The following is a 20,405-nucleotide window of genomic DNA, read 5'->3' as shown; positions in this document are numbered from 1 at the left end:
AGTACACATGATAGGAGTATCCATAGCAACCTCAATACACATGAAGACAGTATCCATAGCAACCTTAGTACACATGATGGGAGTATCCATAGCAACCTCAAAACACATGAAGACAGTATCCATAGCAACCTTAGTACACATGATGGGAGTATCCATAGCAACCTAAGTACACATGATGGGAGTATCCATAGCAACCTCAATACACATGATGGGAGTATCCGTAGCAACATCAGTACACATGGTGGGAGTTTTCATAGCAACCTCACTGCACATTATACGAGTATCCATAGAAACCTCAGTACAGATAATAGAAGTGTCCATAGCAACCTCATTACATGGGATGGGAGTATCCATAGCAACCTCATTACATGTGATTGGAATACCTATACAAACTCATTACATGTGATGGGACCGTTTTTGTTCCATTAGTAAATATAATAGATTTTTTTATTCCTGAGGTTCACAGTCAAAGCTTTCCATTGGGCACCCCACTGACCCCTAAATGCCCCTCTAAGTGGGGGGAAAAGCGGTACTGCGCATGTGCTGCATCCACAGGGCCGCGCACCGCGCGCGTCCACACAAGCCTTGACCGCGCGCCTGCGCAGTGGGGCCGACGACGCCGGGGCTGTCAGAGGCGCGGACGCCCCGCCTCCTTCCCGGGGACAGAGTCAGAGTGCTCGCGCTGCTCCCGTAGAGAGAGAGCTGTGATCGGATCCTCAGCGCTGCGGTGACCGGAGGAGCCCGGATCCCGTCCGGGGGTGAGTGGATGGAGCCGGAGATCAGGCTGTGATGTGTGTGCGGAGCCCAACTGTCAGCCAACTGTCACCTGTCCCCACAGTGTACAGCCTGAGCCCTATAGACCGATCCCTGACCTCCACCTACCTCCCTCATCATTGATTGGCTCCTGCCCAGATCACTATTGATTGGTTGGCAATGCTGGTTTGTACATAGGAATTTTGGAAGGTTGATCAGTGACAGGACTTGCCTCCACCCTAGGAGGGTGATCACCCCCTTTTCCTCTATGCCCCCCTCTATGTGTGGAGACCCCCCTATGATCAGGCAGGTGGTATAGTCCAATCGCAGTGAGCGGTGCACAGCCCCAGCCGGACTTCTCCTCTGATCAGTAACTAGCAGGAGGCGAGAGGTCGCAGCGCCCCCCGGAAGATGTCCATGCTCCCCATGTTAAGTCGGACTGCCCTGCGCCCGGCCGTCACCCTGAAGCCCTGGAGCTGGCAGGGGAGGTGCCCGGGGACCGCCGTCCTGCAGAGCTGCAGGCTGCTGGGCACACACCCCAGGAAGGACCCCATGGAGTCGCTGAACACGGCGCAGGGGGCCAAGGACTTCATCTACAGCCTGCACGCCAGCGAGAGGAGCTGCCTGCTGAGAGAGCTGCACCGCTTCGAGTCCATCGCCATCGCGCAAGGTAAGGCGCCATTTGTTACGTTGTGATTTCATGCGTTACATTGTGTGTTAAAGAAGAACCCCGGCTTTGGATTTTATTGCGGTAATCGGTTGTTAAGGAGCAGTCAGGGAAGCCGGCCGCCGCGTCCTTGACAACCGATGACTCATCACGCTGTCAGCGGTTTTCCCCTCGCTGACACCTGAATGTAAACAAAACAAGCTGGCAATTAAAAATTCTGAAGAAAAACAAAACAGCGTTGGGGTCCCCCCACCCCCCTCCAATCCATACCAGGCCCTTCAGGTCTGGTATGGGTTTTAAGGGGAACCCCACGACAAAAAAAAAAAAAGTGTGGTTTCCCCCCACCAAAAATCCATACCAGACCCTTATCCGGGCACGCAACCTGGCAGGTAAAAAAAAAGGTGGGGGGACAATAGAGTGCCCCCCTCCCGGGCCTCCTGAACTATACCAGGCCACATGCCCTCAACATGGGGACATGCCCCCCCCCCCCGCAAAGCACCTTGTCCCCCATTATTGATGAGCAGGGATCAACAAATCCCTGGTCGCCATGGCGACTAAAAATTGCACCCTGGCATCTGGGGTTTGTCAGCCCACATAAGAGAAGGGGTTTTGTTATTGAAGATAAAGCATTTAGTTTAAAAAAAACAAAAAAATGGCTCCTAACTTTTTTAGCTGGCCCCCCAGATCCAACGCCCCCCCCACCTATGTGAATGAGTAGGGGTACATTGTACCCCTACTCATTCATCCAAAAAAAAGTGTAGTGTAAAAAATGACAGTAGGCAGTTTTTGACTCTTTCTTTCTTTATGTAAAAAAAATGTTAATAAAATGTCCCCCGGTGTAGAGTCATCGTCATTCACGCCGCCCGCCGCTGGCAGCTCTTAACTAAGGGGCGCGGCCACCCAGTGACATCACCAGGGAACCCCACCCTTTGTGACATCATCAACCCAGCGTGCCCCTGAGGGGAGAGCTGATTGGAGGGAAGGGACACGCCTCCTCCACACAGGAACAGAGCTGAGGCTGTCAATCAGCTGGAGGTCCTTCCCCTATCCACAGTAGAACTTGTCAGAAATGATTTATGCTGATAGCAGAGGAAGGAAGCAGCAGACAGAAATGGCACTTAGTGCTCTGGATTGAGACAAGTACACACTATAGAGGGATATGCTTTGTTCATATTTCATGTCTGAGGTTTACATCCACTTTAATTATTTTGGCTAAAGGTGGACTATACCTTTTTAAATCCCAAATCCAGGTATGGTTTTTATTGCATGTTTACATTGATCCAGCTTGGACCATTATAACTAATGCATGTACCATACCTGTGGAAGCTGTAGTAGTCAGCACTGCTACAGTGATCATCATTCATCACTGTTTTCAGGGTCCCATGCTGAGCGTCTGCCCTGCTGCATAGTAACCACAGGGGGGCGTCACTTGTCACATATTCAGAGAACATCCTGTATTTTTTCTCAATGAATGCAAAGCAATCCCTGATTGGACGAGGTGGAGAGGCAAGGCAGTGATCTCTTGATCTCCAATTAGTGCAATCAGAGTCTTGCATTCACAGAGAGAAAATGCAGGGTGTTGTGTGACTGAATAGCTCCATTATTGAGCAAGTAACCCCCCTCCCCCCTGTGTTCACCATGTGTTAGGGCACGAGAAAGACAGCAAGGATCATTGTAGTAGCAGAGACTACTACAGTGATTTTCACAGGTATGGATTATACAGTACATACTCGGATTGAGCTGAGCTAATGTAACCATGCAATAAAAACCATAACTGGTGTTCAGATTTAAAGGTATAGTTCACCTTTTGCAAAAAATAAAAAAATTTAATTTAATGCACCCATATTGATTTCCAAAAATGTGTATTTGTTAATTTTTTTGCATTGGAGTGTGCAAAGCATTGCAAGTGTGAATAGTGGGGTGCAGTACTCTCGCTACTGCAGACTTCTCTTCCAGCTGCAGTTCCCCACCAAGGTCCAGACCTTCAGTCATAGGGCTGGGGGGGGGGGGGGGGGAGTATCAACGAACTACAAGTGTGCTGACATCATCTCAATTATATTGCATTGAGATCTACGAGTGCCTCTGCCGTGGTGGCACATGGGACTTGTAGTCTGTCCGTTCACAAATCTCTGCGAATGGATGACGCGGGTTTTCGCAAATTAAAAAAAAAAAATGACAACTCCGAGATTCAGTGGGTTGGGGTGTGGAATGTGACCATGTTTCATGTTACACCCTAAATATGAGTTGGAGAAAACATGGGTAGAAAGGAGGACCTTTAAGGGAAACCTTTCCTAGGGGAACCATGGAAGATGCCACCATTGGTGTTTTCTTATTCTGCTGGTTGCCTGGGCTATCAGTAGTTTGAGGTCTGGGGATAAAGCAGAGAATGTGACTTTCACCAAACAGTCTCTGGTTAGAAAATCTTCTGCTTGTTTTTAACCTTTTCCCACCTGGACCCTAACACCCAGCCGCAACATATATGCGTCCATAGGGCTCTGAGGTTCTGTGCTAAGAGCAAGTATTCCTAGATGAATCTCTGTGGAGGCTTCCAGGCAGTTGGAACCTGGTGGCCTCCTCGAAGGTTTCCGTAGATTTCTCATGTGTGTGGTGTAGTGGGACAACATTGAACCAAGTAGTGTGCACTTCAGACGTTAGATGGAGACGACCATCACTACTGTACATGACACGGATGGAGGTTCCACCAAAATGTTTTACAAACTGACAGCTGGAAGTAGATGACCTTTTAAGGGACAATCTTTAGTGTGAACCTGATGTCTATGGCTTATGGACTTTACGTTCCTTTTGGGCATATTACATTAACACATGATTTCCTTGCTAGAGTCTTTAACCAGTTGCCGTCCGCCCTATAGCAGTTTTACTGCTACAGGGCGGCAGCTGTGCGCCGGATCACGTGTGTGTGTGTGTGCGTGCGTGCGTATGTGTCATATTCATTTACAGACAGAAGTTCATCCCTTTGATCTAAAAGAACTAAATATTACAGGGCTTCTATTTTATCTATCAATGTTGTGATAAACTTAGCAGGTTGCATTTTTTTTGACAGCTGTCAGCAGTGAGCAGAGAACTGCTCTGCACTGAATCCAGGAAATGCTGTTTTAAGATCGTGAGGGGGGGTTGAATCGTGATCTTGATTCTTTAATGATTAATTGTGCAGCTCTAATATATCTGTCGATCAAGATAGATTAGAGCTGCAAGATTAATCATTAAAGAATCGAGATCGCGATTCAACCCCCCCTCACGATCTTAAAACAGCATTTCCTGGATTCAGTGCAGAGCAGTTCTCTGCTCACTGATGACAGCTGTCAAAAAAAAAAAAAATAAAAAAAAAAGCAGACTGCCAAGTTTATCACAACATTGCTAGATAAAAGAGAAACCTTGTAATATTTAGTTCTTTTAGATCAAAGGGATGAACTTCAATCTGTAAATGAAGGAGATTTAACCACTTAAAGACTAAACCTTTTTCTGGCACTTGTTGCTTACAAGTTAAAATCAGTATTTTTTTGCTAGAAAATTACTTAGAACTCCCAAACATTTTTTTTTTTAGCATTTTTTTTTTTTATTGGATATGCTTTATAACAAAGTAGAAAATATAATTTTTTCACAGTTTGTGGTCTTTTTTTTCACTTATATAATAAAACAAAAAAAAAACAGTGGTGTGATTCGGGACTAAGACCCCAAAACTCTCCTCTACCTTTAAAAACAAAAGATAAAAAAAAAATGTGATCTTTTTGCTTTAAAAAAAAAAAAGAAGAAAATTATTGTTTACTTTATTCCTAGACCGAAAGTGCTGTCATGACGTCGCTCTGGTCCTCCTAGAATAGATCATAGAGGTGATCAGAAAAGATCTGGTCTTTATTCACCTCTATGGCTTGCCACGCAAAGTGGATCGTTTTCCTGGGCGCGCCGGTAAAAACTCTGAAAGTGGTCCAGCAGCTAATTAGCTACTTGGACCGCTTTCATGAGATAAGAAATACCAGGGTTTTGGCCAATAGCTTCAGCCATAACCCCGGTAAACCACTTGCAAACCACGACTTGTGTATATATACGTATTGCAGTCGGCAAGTGGATACACATGATGAATAGTTTTTTGACAATATTTGTTTATCCCGGAGTTCAGCTTTAACTACAAATATGACTTAATATAAATATGGTAAAAAAGACGACATGGTTGTTTTTTCCTCGAAAATCTTCCCAGTGTATTTGTTCTCACATGATCAGATCCAAGGATAAAAGTCTGATGAACGTGACAGAATTTTGCTGATTTACTCGAAAAGCTGTGTTGATTGACCTGTGTGTGTGAGGACGGCATGCTGGGTTGGTGTTTGTAGACTGACAGCGTTTGTTCCCAGCTGCCTGATTTCTCTCTAATGATGGGTTACTGTCAGTCATCAGGAGATCTCATACAGCGGTTATCTTCCGGGGGACTTACTGCCTGCATCTGTCATCTTGCAGATTTTGCAATTCATTGTCATTCTGTTGTATCTCTGTATCTCACGGTGCTCTGTGGTAACCCTCCGCAAACGCTCTTGTGAACGCGGCCTGGCTCTATACAATGCTATGTTAAAAGGGGAAAAAAAAATAGGGAAAAAATATGTAAACTTTTTTTTTTTTTTTTTTTTTTACCTCCTACTTTTGATGCTTGTTGCCTCGCTGTCATTCCCATCCACAAGCTTCAATACAGAGCAAGTAAGGAGATTAGGTGTTCTAACTTCACTTGCTGCTTGCTTAATGCTTTTCAATGACTTAGACAGCCAAGTGGCTAGTATTTTCCAAAGGCGGTCATAGATGGCCATGTACGGGTTTTGTTTAATACTGGACCGGGTGTGTGATGAGTTTACAGTAGTGATTATCTTGCAGAGTTTCTGGCAGTTCCAAAGATGTCCTAATAAACATGTTCTGTACACGGACTGTCATGGTATGAAGTTTGCTCTGAACACGGACACAATACTGCTCATGCACTTGTCACACATCTGTTCTGCAGCCTAGGGGTGGTACCGGGTCTATGAATGGAGAGGATTTCCAGCTGTGTGTGTGGAAAGTATGAAGTGCCAGTGATTCACTCTTCCCACTCGGGAAGGTTCTGTCATGTGAGCTGCACTGAATGGAGTGTCAGCTGATTTTCTGAGCCGTGATTCATGTGTGTGTGTGCCAAAAATCTCTCCGTGTGCAGCCTACAGTACAGTACAAGAGTAACCGGGTAATATAGGGGTGCAGCCTACAGGACAGTAGTGTGGTATGAAGAGTACCTGTCACCGGGTGATATCGGGGTGCGGCCAGCAGTACAGTAGTGTGGTATGAAGAGTACCTGTCACTGGGTAAAATAGGGGTGCAGCCTACAGTACAGTAGTGTGGTATGAAGAGTAACCTATAACCGGGTAATATCGGGGTGTAGCCTACAGTACAGTAGTGTGGTATGAGGAGTACCTGTCACTGGGTAAAATAGGGGTGCAGCCTACAGTACAGTAGTGTGGTATGAAGAGTAACCTATAACCGGGTAATATCGGGGTGCAGCCTACAGTACAGTAGTGTGGTATGAGGAGTACCTGTCACTGGGTAATATCGGGGTGCGGCCAGCAGTACAGTAGTGTGGTATGAGGAGTACCTGTCACTGGGTAATATCGGGGTGCGGCCAGGAGTACAGTAGTGTGGTATGAGGAGTACCTGTCACCGGATAATAACAGGGTGCAACCTACAGTACAGTAGTGTGGTATGAGGAGTACCTGTCACCGGGTAATATCGGGGTGCAGCCTACAGTACAGTAGTGTGGTATGAGGAGTACTTGTCACCGGGTAATAACAGGGTGCAACCTACAGTAGTGTGGTATGAGGAGTACCTGTCACCGGGTAATATCGGGGTGCGGCCAGCAGTACAGTAGTGTGGCATGAAGAATACCTGTCACCGGGTAATATCGGGGTGCAGCCTACAGTACAGTAGTGTGGTATGAGGAGTACCTGTCACCGGGTAATAACAGGGTGCAACCTACAGTACAGTAGTGTGGTATGAGGAGTACCTGTCACCGGGTAATATCGGGGTGCAGCCAGCAGTACAGTAGTGTGGTATGAAGAGTACCTGTCACCGGGTAATATAGGGGTGCGGCCAGCAGTACAGTAGTGTGGTATGAGGAGTACCTGTCACTGGGTAATATCGGGGTGCAGCCTACAGTACAGTAGTGTGGTATGAGGAGTACCTGTCACCGGGTAATATCGGGGTGCAGCCTACAGTACAGTAGTGTGGTATGAGGAGTACCTGTCACCGGGTAATATCGGGGTGCGGCCAGCAGTACAGTAGTATGGTATGAAGAGTACCTGTCACCGGGTAATATAGGGGTGCGGCCAGCAGTACAGTAGTGTGGTATGAGGAGTACCTGTCACCGGGTAATATCGGGGTGTAGCCAGCAGTACAGTAGTGTGGTATGAAGAGTACCTGTCACCGGGTAATATCGGGGTGCAGCCTACAGTACAGTGGTGTAATGTTGTCAGTGTGTCACTTCAGCAAAAAACAGGAACTCCTTTGATCAGATGAGTGGCTCTCTCCTGCAGGCAGCTGGACAGCCCAACATGATAGACCCTGGGAAAGCAGTAGTCGGTGAAGGACAGGTTCCAGCCCTACTGGGGGTGACGCATGGAGAACACAACAGCCAATCAGAGCATTAAAAAATAGATCTCTCTCTCCTTCCCTCCAAGCTAGTATACCACTGAGTGACCTCAATACAGGTGGCTGGATACCGTTCGCTGTCCATGTTGCTGCACCGCATGCACACTGTCAGGTGGTGACCCATACAACACTGGTCAATAACCTCGTTTAGCAATGGGGCACAGTGACAGGGCCTCTTTAAACACCTCTCTTCCCACTTATACTGACCTTTACAGGACGCCCCGTTTTTGTTTTCTTTTTAATGGCACAATCCTTGCATAATAGTCAGTGGTTTCTGGTATAGGTGTCATGTGACCTCTTCCCATAATGCTGTGAGATTCCTTAGTGTTGGCCATGGCTAGTAGGTGGACGGAGATCACACAAGATAGAAACCAATGGCTGATCATTCCCCTCGGTGTCCCTGCAGAAAACATAACCATAAGTGTTGGTGTACCGGCCCTTTAAGAACAGGCTGGTCGGCGTTATCTATTCCCTTCTGCCATCAGTGTGACTTCCATGTCGGCATGAAGACTTGTAACCTGACGTTCCCTATTATTTTATTTTCGGCCTAATCTCTAAAATTGGCGCGGAGATCGACACATTGTAGTAGCGGGAATAATCAGATTCATGTTGACGGATTCAATTGCTATAAATTGCTCTGGAAATGGAACTTTTACGGATATTGCATTGATTTCACACTTGGCTGGCTGCTGCCACGTTCGTGTCTTTGTTCAGTGCGATCCGATGGGGCGGCTGTTACCCGGGAGCCGAGCAATTTATTCTAGGAAATATACCAATTCTGTTGAATTTCATCTTGATTAAAGTGGTTGTAAACCCTTACATATTCCCAATGAAGTGACTGGCCTCCTAACACAGAGATGAAATATATCCTCCTACATAAGTTGTACCTGTTTATCTGCAGTCTTCTCTTCTCTACATCCATTCAAATTGCTGAATTATAAAGAGAGAGTGGAGAGCTGAAGTTACACTTCTGGTTTCGGCTCTTTGTTTACCTGCCCGTTAGTGGCCAGGAACACAGCTGATCAGACCAATCTGTGTTTGATTGGCTGCATTGGAGGCCAGATCTCTCCATAAAGAGGACCTTTCACAGCCCATGCTGTCACAAGGGATGTTGTTCATCCCTTGGGATAGCAATAAAGTTTAATACAAAACAAATAAAAAAAAAAAATTAAAGGGACAGTGTAAAAAAATGTTTTAAATAATAGAAAAAAAAAAGTAAAAGGCCCCCCCTGTGCTTATGCGCAAATGAAAATGCATACGTAAGTCCTGCACGCATATGTAAACTGTGATTGCACCGCGCTTGTGCGATATCGTGATCGACGGAGCAAGAGCAATAATTCTAGCACCAGACCTCCTGTGTAACTCCAAACTGATAACGTGTAAAGGCGTTTAAAGCGTCACCTATGCAGAATTCTAAGTACCGTAGTTTGGTGCCATTCCACAGGCGAACACAATCTTAAAACGTGACATGTTATTTATCTATTTACTCGCCGTAACATCATCTTTTACATTTGACCAAAAATGGGTATTAAATTGCTTTTTAAAAAAAACGCTGCGCAAATATTGTGTGGCATAAAGAATTGCAACACCCACCATTTTATTCCATAGGGCAGTGATGGCGAAACTTGGCACCCCAGATGTTTTAGAACTACATTTCCCATGATGCTCATGCACTCTCCAATGTAGCTGAGTATCATGGGAAATGTAGTTCCAAAACATCTGGGGTGCCAAGGTTCACCATCACTGCCATAGGGCTTCTGCTAAAAATTAAAAAAAGTGTATGTGTGTGTGTGTGTATATATATATATATATATATATATATATATATATATATATATATATATATATATATATATATATATATATATATATATATATATATATATATATATATATATATATATATATAATGTTTTGGGGATTCAAATTAATGGTGGTTTATTGGTTTATACATGAATGAGGAGGGAGTCAGATCGCCCCTTCAGAGAGCAATACTAGGGTAAACTACCCCTAAAGGTGTCATTGGCTGGACGGCATATTAGCTAAAAGCTGATCACTGTTTATATATAACGACTTCAACATTCTATTAGAAATCTGTATCCTGCTTTTCCATTAGACCGTTTGTTCCGCTATCCATCATATTGATCCCCCCCCCCTTACAGGCATTCAGATGTTCAGTGTTGGAGGATATAGGTCTTCTCCTTTAAGAATCTAAGGCGCTTTCTTCATCGACCCAGCGTATTTACAGCTCCTGATCTGAAGCAGCGAAACGCTTTCTGTGAAATGCCTTTAATAGGCAGACCTATGAGGATTGCTCAGTGTGGAGAAGAACAATGCGCTCCTCTTTGTAGGCAAGAGATCCCAGAGGATTCAATTAGTGATGACCCCTAACTTCTGCTCATCCTACCCCGGCTCCTGCCTGTACCGCACGCTCCTGCCTGCCTGTGTTTCTGCAGCCGCGGTTGACGTTTCCTTGTTGTGTCTCATTAGGGACGCAGATCACTATAAGTAACTGCTGGAGAGACGATGATCAGTAACAAGATAACGTTTTGCTTCAGGGCTGAGATTTCCTGAACTATTAGAGTCATGGTGGTCCTCCGCACACTAGATAATCTGAGGATAATGAGATATAATCATGGTGGTTCTGCACTCTTCCTTCAATTTTTTTTTTTTTAATCAATTTACATTTTTGCCACATTCAAGAATGATTTACAGAGAATGCTTCAAAATTCACAAGGTGAACAGTGGTAATAGTATATCCACAGCTAAAGTGGACCTGTGCTTTGACCAGACCGGGCAAAGTAACAGGTTTACTCTAAGGCCGCGCACACACGATCGAAATGTTGGATGTGAGCTTGTTGGTGGACAATCCGACCATTTGTACGCTTCATCAGACAATTGTTGGCGGACTTTCCGCCAACAATTGTTGGATCGCAGGTTCTCAAATTTTCCGCCAACAAATGTCTGTTGTTGGATTTTCCAAGTGTGTGTACACAAGTTCGTCGGACAAAACTCCAAAGTACAAACACGCATGCTCGGAAGCAAGGACGAGCTGGAAGCCGTCGGTCTTCTAAACTAGCGTTCGTAATGGAGAATTAACATTCGTGACGTGGTAAATTATGAAATGTCGAAATGCAGTGCACAATTCTCTTCTTCTTTAATGGGATAATAATGAAGCTGCTTTGCTGGTGATACTGATGGAGTTATTGCAAACAAATTTTCAGAGGCTTTTTTTTTCTAGTGATATCAAGAATAATATTAGTATGCTTTTTTTTTTTTTTTTTTTTTTTTAATTTGGGCAAGTTACCACAACACTATTATCCAGTAGTTTTTAAGATCAAAGATACAACTATGTTGGTGTCCCTTGTTAATTTTACATTGTATTTTTTAAAATGTAACTGCCTACTCCCAAACTGTCATTTGAAGTAAAACACATAGCCAAGTATTATTCTCCACAATTTTTTTATTGTGCATTAAAAAAAAATAAAATTAGACATGTTATCTGCCAATAGAACTTAACCAAAAAGTGCATTCTATGCATCCAAAAATATAGAAAATATACCAAATCAAATCATTATTCAACCAAAAAAATAATGTCAAAGCAATAACTCCAAGGCCAATAATAAATAACACACTGGGGTTGATTTACTAAAACTGGAGCACTCAGAATATGGTGCAGTTGTGCATGGTAGCCAATCAGCTTTCAACTTCAGCTTGTTCAATTAAGCTTTGGCAATAAAACCTGGAAGCTGATTGGTTTCTATGCAGAGCTGCACCAGATTTTGCACTCTTCAGGTTTAGTAAATCAACCCCATTATCTCCTCCGATTCCGCAACATGTCTGGTTGATGAACGGCAGTTCAGAAACAAACTGAAAAGCGCTAAATGAAAATCGCGAAAAGAAAAGCACGAATCAACACTCGCCAAACTTCTACTAACACGAAATTAGCAGAAGGAGCCCAAAGGGTGGCGCTAAAGAGCTGAAAAACCACGTAGTACGTCACTACGTTTGTAATTATTGGCCAACATTTGTGTGACCGTGTGTATGCAAGACAGGTTTGAGCCAATGCCCTTCGGACAAAATTCCACAAATTTGTTGGCCAACAATCCGATCGTGTGTACAAGGCATAAGGGCTCCTTCACATCAAAACAACCTGCAGTTGCAATCTGCAGTGGGTGTCAATGTTAAACTGAAACTTCACCCTAAAGGGAAATTTCCCCTTAATGCCCTCTCCTCTCCTCTTCTATTTTTGTTCTGGCACTCTTTTGGGGGAGGGGGTACTTGGTTTTGACCAAGTACCCCCTCCAACTTCTGGTCGAAACACCTGCTCCAACTTCTGGTCGAAACACCACGGTGCTCCACCCGATGTTCTCTGACAAACCCCCAACCCTTCCCGCCCTCAACCTTCCAGAACGCATTACAGGTCCCAGAAGGCTCCTGGACCTTTCACTGGCTTAGACAGTGGCCAGCTGGCTGTGTAGACACAGTAAACATGGCAGCTCCGGCAACCGAAGACCGGTGAAGAACATGTTCAGGTGAGGATAGCAATTGATCCCAGGACAAGTGAGTGTTTTATTAAAAGGCAGCAGCTACAGTATTTGTAGATGCTAACTTTTAGATTTTTTTCAGAGTGAAGAACTGCTTTAAGTTAACGACATCCCAAACACAGGTCGCAAATATGTTTGCCATGGTGCAGTACCATGCGATTCAGTTGCAGTGTGTTTTATAAAGTAGTGCATGCACTAGTTTTGCTGCGGTCCACTGCAATTTAGTCCATTCAAAACAAATGGGCTCAAATTGCACTACACTGCATGTGAATTGCACAGGAATGCACATCGTGTTCCTGTGCAATTCCCAGTGTGAACCGGCACTCAAGCCAGCCACTGCATCTATTATTATTATTATTTATTATTCAGCGCCAACAGTTTGCGCAGCACTTTACAAAATGAAGGCAGACAGTACAGTCAGAATACGATTCAATAAAAGTTATTGAAAATTAATAAAAATTGAAATGGGAAAAAAAAAGGACCTGCTCATTAGAGCTTACAATCTAAGAGGGAGGGTCAAGTGATAAAAAAAAGGTAATAACTGTGGGAGATGAGTTAAAAGAGGAAAAAAAAAGGTTCATTTTGTTAGGTAGAGGTGGGATAGGCTTCTCTAAAGAGATGGGTTGTCAGGGATCATCTAATGGTGGATGTAGTAGGAGATGGTTGGATAGATTGACGTAGGGAGTTCCAGAGTATGGGAGAGGTTCTTGCCGCTTGTTCAAAAATCTGTTCCATCGTAGCTGAGAGCAAAGAGAAGGAGCTCTGTTTAGGGTCCGTTTGCAGTTACCCATGGGAGACTCCATGGAGTTCCCTGTGATTAGCCGAGAAGCCCCACTGAAGGAAATGGGAGCCCAGTGCCCACAGTTATGTGGCCATCCGCATGTTATTGTTAATATAGCAATTACCTGTGGATGATCATCCCTGCATGCCTTTTTTTCTTGAATTCATACTCCACCCTGCCACCTGTTTCCATTTTTGCCTATAGGAGAATGAATTGTATCCTGCTCCTGAAACCATCTGGGATATCCATGTCCCATATCTCAGAAGGCATCAGGACCAGCGGGGCACTTTGGTTTGTTTGGAACGATCAGTGCACATTAGTTGCTCTATATGCACATTGCAATTCTAATTGTCTATAATCTTTCTTAGGAGTGGGCAAGAGAGGGTAGCTACGTTCCTACATACAGTGGGACCATCGAGAACAAAGGTAGTCACCCTCTAAAAAGTAATCGGATATAATTGCATGGTACGAAGCTTTTTGGATTCAAATTTTTACTAAGCTGAAAAATATTAAGAATTTTCTTTTCATTGCTTCCTTTCTGTACTGCCGAAAATGCCTGTTCTGTAGGGTTCTGGTTGCTTGTTGACTTTGTTACATCGGGTCACAGTCTCATGTTCCCTTCCTAGAGATTTCCCACATCTAGTGTTAAGCTCTACAATGTGCAATTCAGCAAGTGTCAGGTGTGGACATGCTAATTGATGTCTACTGACAAGCCATGGAATGGTGGAGAACATCATTAGGGATGAGGTTTGGTCTTCTGATTTGGAATGGCCTGATGTAATGACTAAAGCAAGGATCTAGCCATTTAGGGTCTCCCTAGGGCCGAATACAGGCGCTTCTGAGTGTTGGATGCGTTCCATCTTCTCAGATATTCTGTTCATAACAGGGCCAATCTTTCTGTCTACTCATTGAGAAAAGGGAAGGAAGCAATGGATTATTTATGCAACATCTCTGCCCATCCTTTGAATGCCAAGACACTAAAGCTGGACATAGTGTTTTTTTTGTTCAGCCAGTGGACTGAACGAATAAATAAAACAAACAAATTCCTCCATCCACACAAGTGAGGTAGATACAGCCGCTGATTGCCAAAAGTTTTCCATTTTTGTCTGTTCGACAGAAGTTGATCTCATGCAATGTTTTTCTTCAACCGTGGCACTCTATGCAAAATCTTGAAAAACCGCAGTCTAAAATGTAAAAAATGCGAATATTTCTTATCAATGGGAAACCTGAGCATGGGACAATGCATGCAACCACCTTGATGAAATGAACTTCACACTGGAGGCTCCCCCATCACATCAGAGTCACCTCTATACATTAGAGGCCAAAAAAGAAAAGAAAATAGGAAAAAATTGGGTAGTAAACGTGTTAAATCTCCTTTTTTAAAAGGTGCCATGTCCTCTAATTAATTATGTACACATTGACAAAATCCCTGCAGAAAAAATATATAGGACTTTTAAGGTCTCTCACGTTTTTTTCAAATTATGAATAAAACATAAAAAATGTATTTGTTCAGTTAATGTGATAAATATGGTGCCAACAATAAAATATACCGGTAATATGGTGAAACAAAAATTGAACAGCTGCCCATTTAAGTGAATGAACTACTTTTTAATGTGCAAGAATTACAAAAGGGAGGCACTATTGTGCAACCACCATACAAAATATCATATAGTGCAATGCCATGAAAATAGTTTTTTTTCAAAGAATATGTAAATCTCCACAATGTATAGATGCAAAAATAGGAACAAATAGAAAAAATAACATGGATTTTTTTTCACAAATTCTTATCAAAGTCCTCCAAACACCGTGCTCAGAAGTGAATAGTGTCCAGTACTATCCAGTACGTGCTCCACCACAGTGTGTAACAGATGTCCACTCGCCAACCATTAAGCTTTAACAAGCCTTAAGACACTGGGGATAAAACGAGTATTTCTCACAGATCACATCCAGCCACCCATTGTAACAGTCAGTAGGTACTTCTTCTGGTATCCTCTGCCGTAGTTTTAACCAAGTACCCAAAAATAGATAACAGCCTTAATGGTGCAATACGTTTATTTACCCATAATTAGAGAATTAAAAAGCAGAATAAAACTCAATTTTTTTGGTGCTACCTAAAGCACCAACAGCCTCAAGCAAATGTCCTAAATCGCCGCTCTTCCGAGAGTCGCATGCATTCCAGCACCCGGAAATGCCCACAGGAGACCTGACAAGAAGTGACTTCCTGTTATTTTCCCCATAATCGCACATTGTCTCCATCACAAAGGCCCCTATTCACACAGGTCCCCCAATCACGCAGTCCCTTCCACATCAGAGCTCTACCTTTTTGGCTCCATCAGCACAGCCAAGGGCATATGGTGGAGAAGGGCTGGAGGAAGGTTGACTTCCATCTTCTCCTGAATACGCATGCCCATACCAATGCAACTCATGATGCTGATCCAGGGCATACTGGATCCCATGCTTGCGGCACCCTAGGGGAATCCAGAATGTACCCCAGGCCTCCCAAGCTTAATCATAGAAACTCCAACTCAAGCTCCAGTGAAAAGCATTAGAGGCTACAGGAGCAGGTTGAATAGCGGATGCTTCAATAAATTTGCATATCCAAGGCTTTTAAAAGAGAGTTACTTCTCTTTCTTATTGCTCAATGTGGAATCTATGAAACGGATAATGACTGCCACAAGCCTGCACCCGGTGTTGGGGGAGTGACTAATGTGTGTGCCTGCAGCGGAGCAATAACATGTGTTGCATACCACAATGCAGCATGTTGGATCCCAAGCACAAGGGAAGTAGTCACACTGAATTAGATTGCCTCGGTTCACGATCCACTAAGCGTTCCGGGGCGGCCTGTGGTGGCCATCCTAAGGGACCTGATGCTGATCGTCAGGGCTGGTGCAAGGATTTTTGACACCCTGGGTAAAACCTCATTTTGCCGCCCCCCTTGGCCCCAACCCTGACTCCACCCCCTTTGCCCTGCCCTGGTACACTCCACCTTTTTAATGAAGTGCCCATCAAATGCAACCTCACCAGCGCCCATCAAATGCAGCCTCACCAGCGCCCATCCATGCAGGCTACTGGGGGGGAGAGGGGGGGCCTGACCCCGACCCCTCGGTACATGGACAGATCAGTCTTTATACACCAAATACATGCAAATCTGCGATACTGAAATACTGTCACAGTCTGAATTGCATTATCTCAGTGATGCTGAGACTTTGTTGCTTGCTGCAGAGAGAGTAGAGTAGGAACACTAGTGGCTGGGCGCCCCTAGGCAACAGTGTGCCCTAGGAGGCTGCCTAGTTGTAGCACTGGCCCTGCTGATCGTCTGGATTGTTGTCCTCTACTTGAGTTGAATCACTCGCTGAAGTCTTAAGCAGTGTATTGATTATGCAGTTTTCTTTCCTTCCATCACAGGCATAGGCGTGCGCACAGGGTGTGCCGGGTGTGCCCAGGTACACCCTAATCACCCCATGCGCATTAGTATTATTGCTCTGTGTAGCAACAGGAACATGTGAAAGATCTACCTCTTACTGGCTCTGCCATAAGAGACGTGTCTATGCTCTTCTCTTTCACTGTGCCGGCAGAGAGATCAATTTGCCGGGGTCATATATATGTAGACACACACACAGGCATGTGTGTTTGAGCTTTAGGGTGCACACCCTAATACAATAGGCTGCGCACACCTATGATCACAGGTTTATTGTTGGCCATTATCAGCACCTGTAGCACAAGAAAAGCTCAAGAAAAATGCATCCCTTTAAATTCCATGTATGTCTTCACTCTGCTCCATTGTGGTGTTTAAAAGTTTGCTTGCTGCATTTTTGGTCAACGCACCAGAAATGTACCTCCCCATTGAAATGCATTAAAAATGCAGCAAGAACGCACGTGTTACGTTTTTGATGCAGTTTTTGAATCACGTGACCTATGAAAAACACATAAGCACAGTAAAATTGTGGTAGAATCACGTACATTTTTGGCACCATATTATCGGCACCTTTTTCTCTGGCGGCAAAATGGCAAAAACACCATTTTCTGTTGATATGTTTTGGCTGCTATTATTTCAGTGCATTTCTACCTGGTACTAACACGCAGCAAAACCCATCTCCACCGTCAGAAGCTCTGGTGAAGAACGGCTAGTGCTTGGACCCCGCACCTCAGATGAGCCCACATCATCAGCCAGGGTGATCTGCTTGTGTACTTTTCCTGATGGTCGGTGGGAGCCAATCTACTGCTATAGATACTGGTCTCTGAGTCTGACCCCCTGACCATGACACTTACTGCCTTTTGCTAAACTACTCAACCTTTTTCACTCTCAGATCTCTACAGCATAAAGACTAATCATTCTGCAGTTCTTGATAAATACTAATTAAAGTGGTGTTCCGGACGAAATTATACTTTTTAAATAAAAATACCCTTATAATACACAAGCTTAATGTATTCTAGTAAAGTTAGTCTGTAAACTAAAGTCTGTTTTGTTAGTTTATAGCAGTAATTTGTTATTTTATAAACTTTCAGCAGGCCGTGGCCATCTTAAGTGTGGGCATCTGAAGCCAGACTGTATTTCTTCCTGGATCTCATCCTTGCAGATCTCGCACATGCTCAGTGCAGCACAAGCAGTGTAATAGGTTTCAGGTCAGGTTTCCATAGCAGCGGCAGTGTCAGAGGAAGTTGCTGCCCCTTCCCAGAAGGCATTGCAAACAGGAAATAATGCGATGGGCCACGGCCAGGGAGGAGGAAGTGAAAAATGAATACAGCAGATATACAGTAGGTGCTGAGAAAAAAAAAATATCCAGTTTGTTTACAGTGCACAGTTTAGTGAGGGATGCTGAAGAATTGTAAAAGTGGGAGGAACTCCACTTTAAGCCGCTTGCAATAACCCCAAAAAAACATAATCCCAAATGGCAGTGAGCGCTGTTTTCAGGCATAATGGAAGAAAACGTCAAAAATGATAACCTGTCGGTGAAATCTCTAAAGTGCTCGTGTTGAATTTGTTCCTTCAGACCTACTGAGAGGCATTTTGCTGTCACGCTGGTAATAGGCGCCTTTGTCCTTGTACTGGTTAATTCTATTTCGAAACGTGTCATTATGCCCGCCAGCGGGGTGAACTTGTTTGTGTTCAGAATTATCCTTGTCGGCCAAGGTAGATAAGACTGGTCCCATGAGGAGGGGAGGGACAGGTTAATTGCCTGTGACTTAAAGTACAGACTCCGAATTTCACCGGGAGTGGAAAACAGACAGAGTCGTTGTGATATGGATCTGTATGTGCAGCCAAGCATTTCATTCCATCTGCTCGGCGCTTAGGATGGAAAATGGAACAAGACTGTGAAAGAGGACCTGTTTTCTGAGGTTACAAAAAATGTGCACCCTATACGTTCACTGGTGGATGATGCTGTGGTATAAGGTAGAAAGTGCATCATGCCAGAGGATCGTCACTAATCCATAGGGAATTTACTGAGTGCACCCCTAAATATACAGGGCCAGCATACAAAATGGCGGCCTCTTTTGCGCACAGGTAAACTTGGTCTGGTTCAGTAAACAGAAAGGGGAGCAAACTGCCATAAACCATAGTGACCAATCAGGAATCTGGTTGATATGGACGGTGGACTTGGAAATTTCTCTTGCACTGTTTTACTCATAAGGCCTCATGTACACAGCTGCTGGTGAACGGACGTTTTTAGGAGCAGTTGGGCATTTTTTACTCTCCTCTGTTATCTTATGAGTACATGTACACAGGTTCGTTTATAGTCATTTCTAGCCGCTTGCTGACCGCCTCACGCAGATCTACTGCGGCAGAAGGGCTCGTACAAGCAGAATCACGTACCTGTACGTTGCCCTGTAAGAGGTGGCCTGCTGGCGTGCCCGCGGCAAGCTCCGTGGGTCGGGTCACGGGTCCCGCGGACTCGAAGTCCGCGGGGATACCTGCGATCGTCTCACGGAGAGGAAGAACGGGAGATGCTGATGTAAACGAGCATCTCCCCATTCTGCCTAGTGACAGTGTCACTGATCACTGCTCCCTGTGATCGGGAGCAGAGATCAGTGACGTGTCACACACAGCCCCTCCCCCCCCCACAGTTAGAAACACTCCCCAGGACACACTTAACCCCTACACTGCCCCCTAGTGGTTAACCCCTTCACTGCCAGTGTAATTTACACAGGAAACAGTGCATTTGTATAGCACTTATTGCTGTATAAATGACAGTGGTCCCAAAAATGTGTCAAAAATGTCTGATGTGTCCGCCATAATGTTGCACTCACAAAAAAATTAAAAATCGCTGATCGCCACCATTACTAGTAAAAAAAAAAAAAAATTTATAAAAATTCTATAAAACTATCCCCTATTTTGTAAATGCTATAACTTTTGCGCAAACCAATCAATAAACGCTTATTGTAGAAGAATATATATCGGCCTAAACTGAGGAAAAAAAATGCTTTTTTTATATATTTTTGGGGGTTATTTATTATAGCAAAATGTAAAAAATAATGCGTTTTTTTTTTTTTCAAAATTGTCGCTCTTTTTTTGTTTATAGCGCAAAATAGAAAAACCCCAGGGGTGATCAAATACCACCAAAAGAAAGCTCTATTTGTGGGAAAAAAATGATGTCAATTTTGTTTGGGAGCCACGTTGCACGACCGCGCAATTGTCAGTTAAAGCGACACAGTGCCGAATCACAAAAAGTGCTCTGGTCAGGAAGGCTGTAAATCTTTCCGGGGTTGAAGTGGTTAGGCTGTTGCGTTTTTAGAGGCTTTTTTTGGAACCCAAAAAAATGCGTTCAGAAGATGTGTTTAGAGGCATTTCAACTCCAAACGCGGCTACCCGCGTTTAGGCGCGTTTTCGTCTAGTAGGGAAACATTTTATTACTTTTGAGCCTGGAAAATGCTAAAAACACACCAAAAACTCAATTATCACTGTATGCAAGCTTGATATGCCATGTGATATTCCCCTTATCAGCCAATTATGTTGCACAATACACAACTTGCATTACTTGACGCTGAA

The 20,405-nt window shown here is 44.1% G+C and overlaps 1 protein-coding gene across 1 annotated transcript in view; it reads left to right on the top strand.

The window, feature by feature from the left end:
* Positions 1 to 603: 603 nt before the first annotated feature.
* TMEM65 (transmembrane protein 65) overlaps positions 604 to 20,405 on the top strand; it is a 182,673-nt gene continuing 162,871 nt past the window's right edge. The window contains exon 1 of the mRNA XM_073632227.1: positions 604 to 1,423. Coding sequence (XP_073488328.1) covers positions 1,165 to 1,423 — 259 coding nt within the window. The 5' untranslated portion in view covers positions 604 to 1,164. The remainder of the gene's footprint in view (positions 1,424 to 20,405) is intronic.

The sequence above is a fragment of the Aquarana catesbeiana genome, linkage group LG05 (assembly GCF_042186555.1).
Source record: "Aquarana catesbeiana isolate 2022-GZ linkage group LG05, ASM4218655v1, whole genome shotgun sequence".
Classification (NCBI taxonomy): Eukaryota; Metazoa; Chordata; class Amphibia; order Anura; family Ranidae; genus Aquarana; species Aquarana catesbeiana.
Note: the sequence above shows the minus strand (reverse complement) of the source record. Positions and strands in the feature narration are given on the sequence as shown.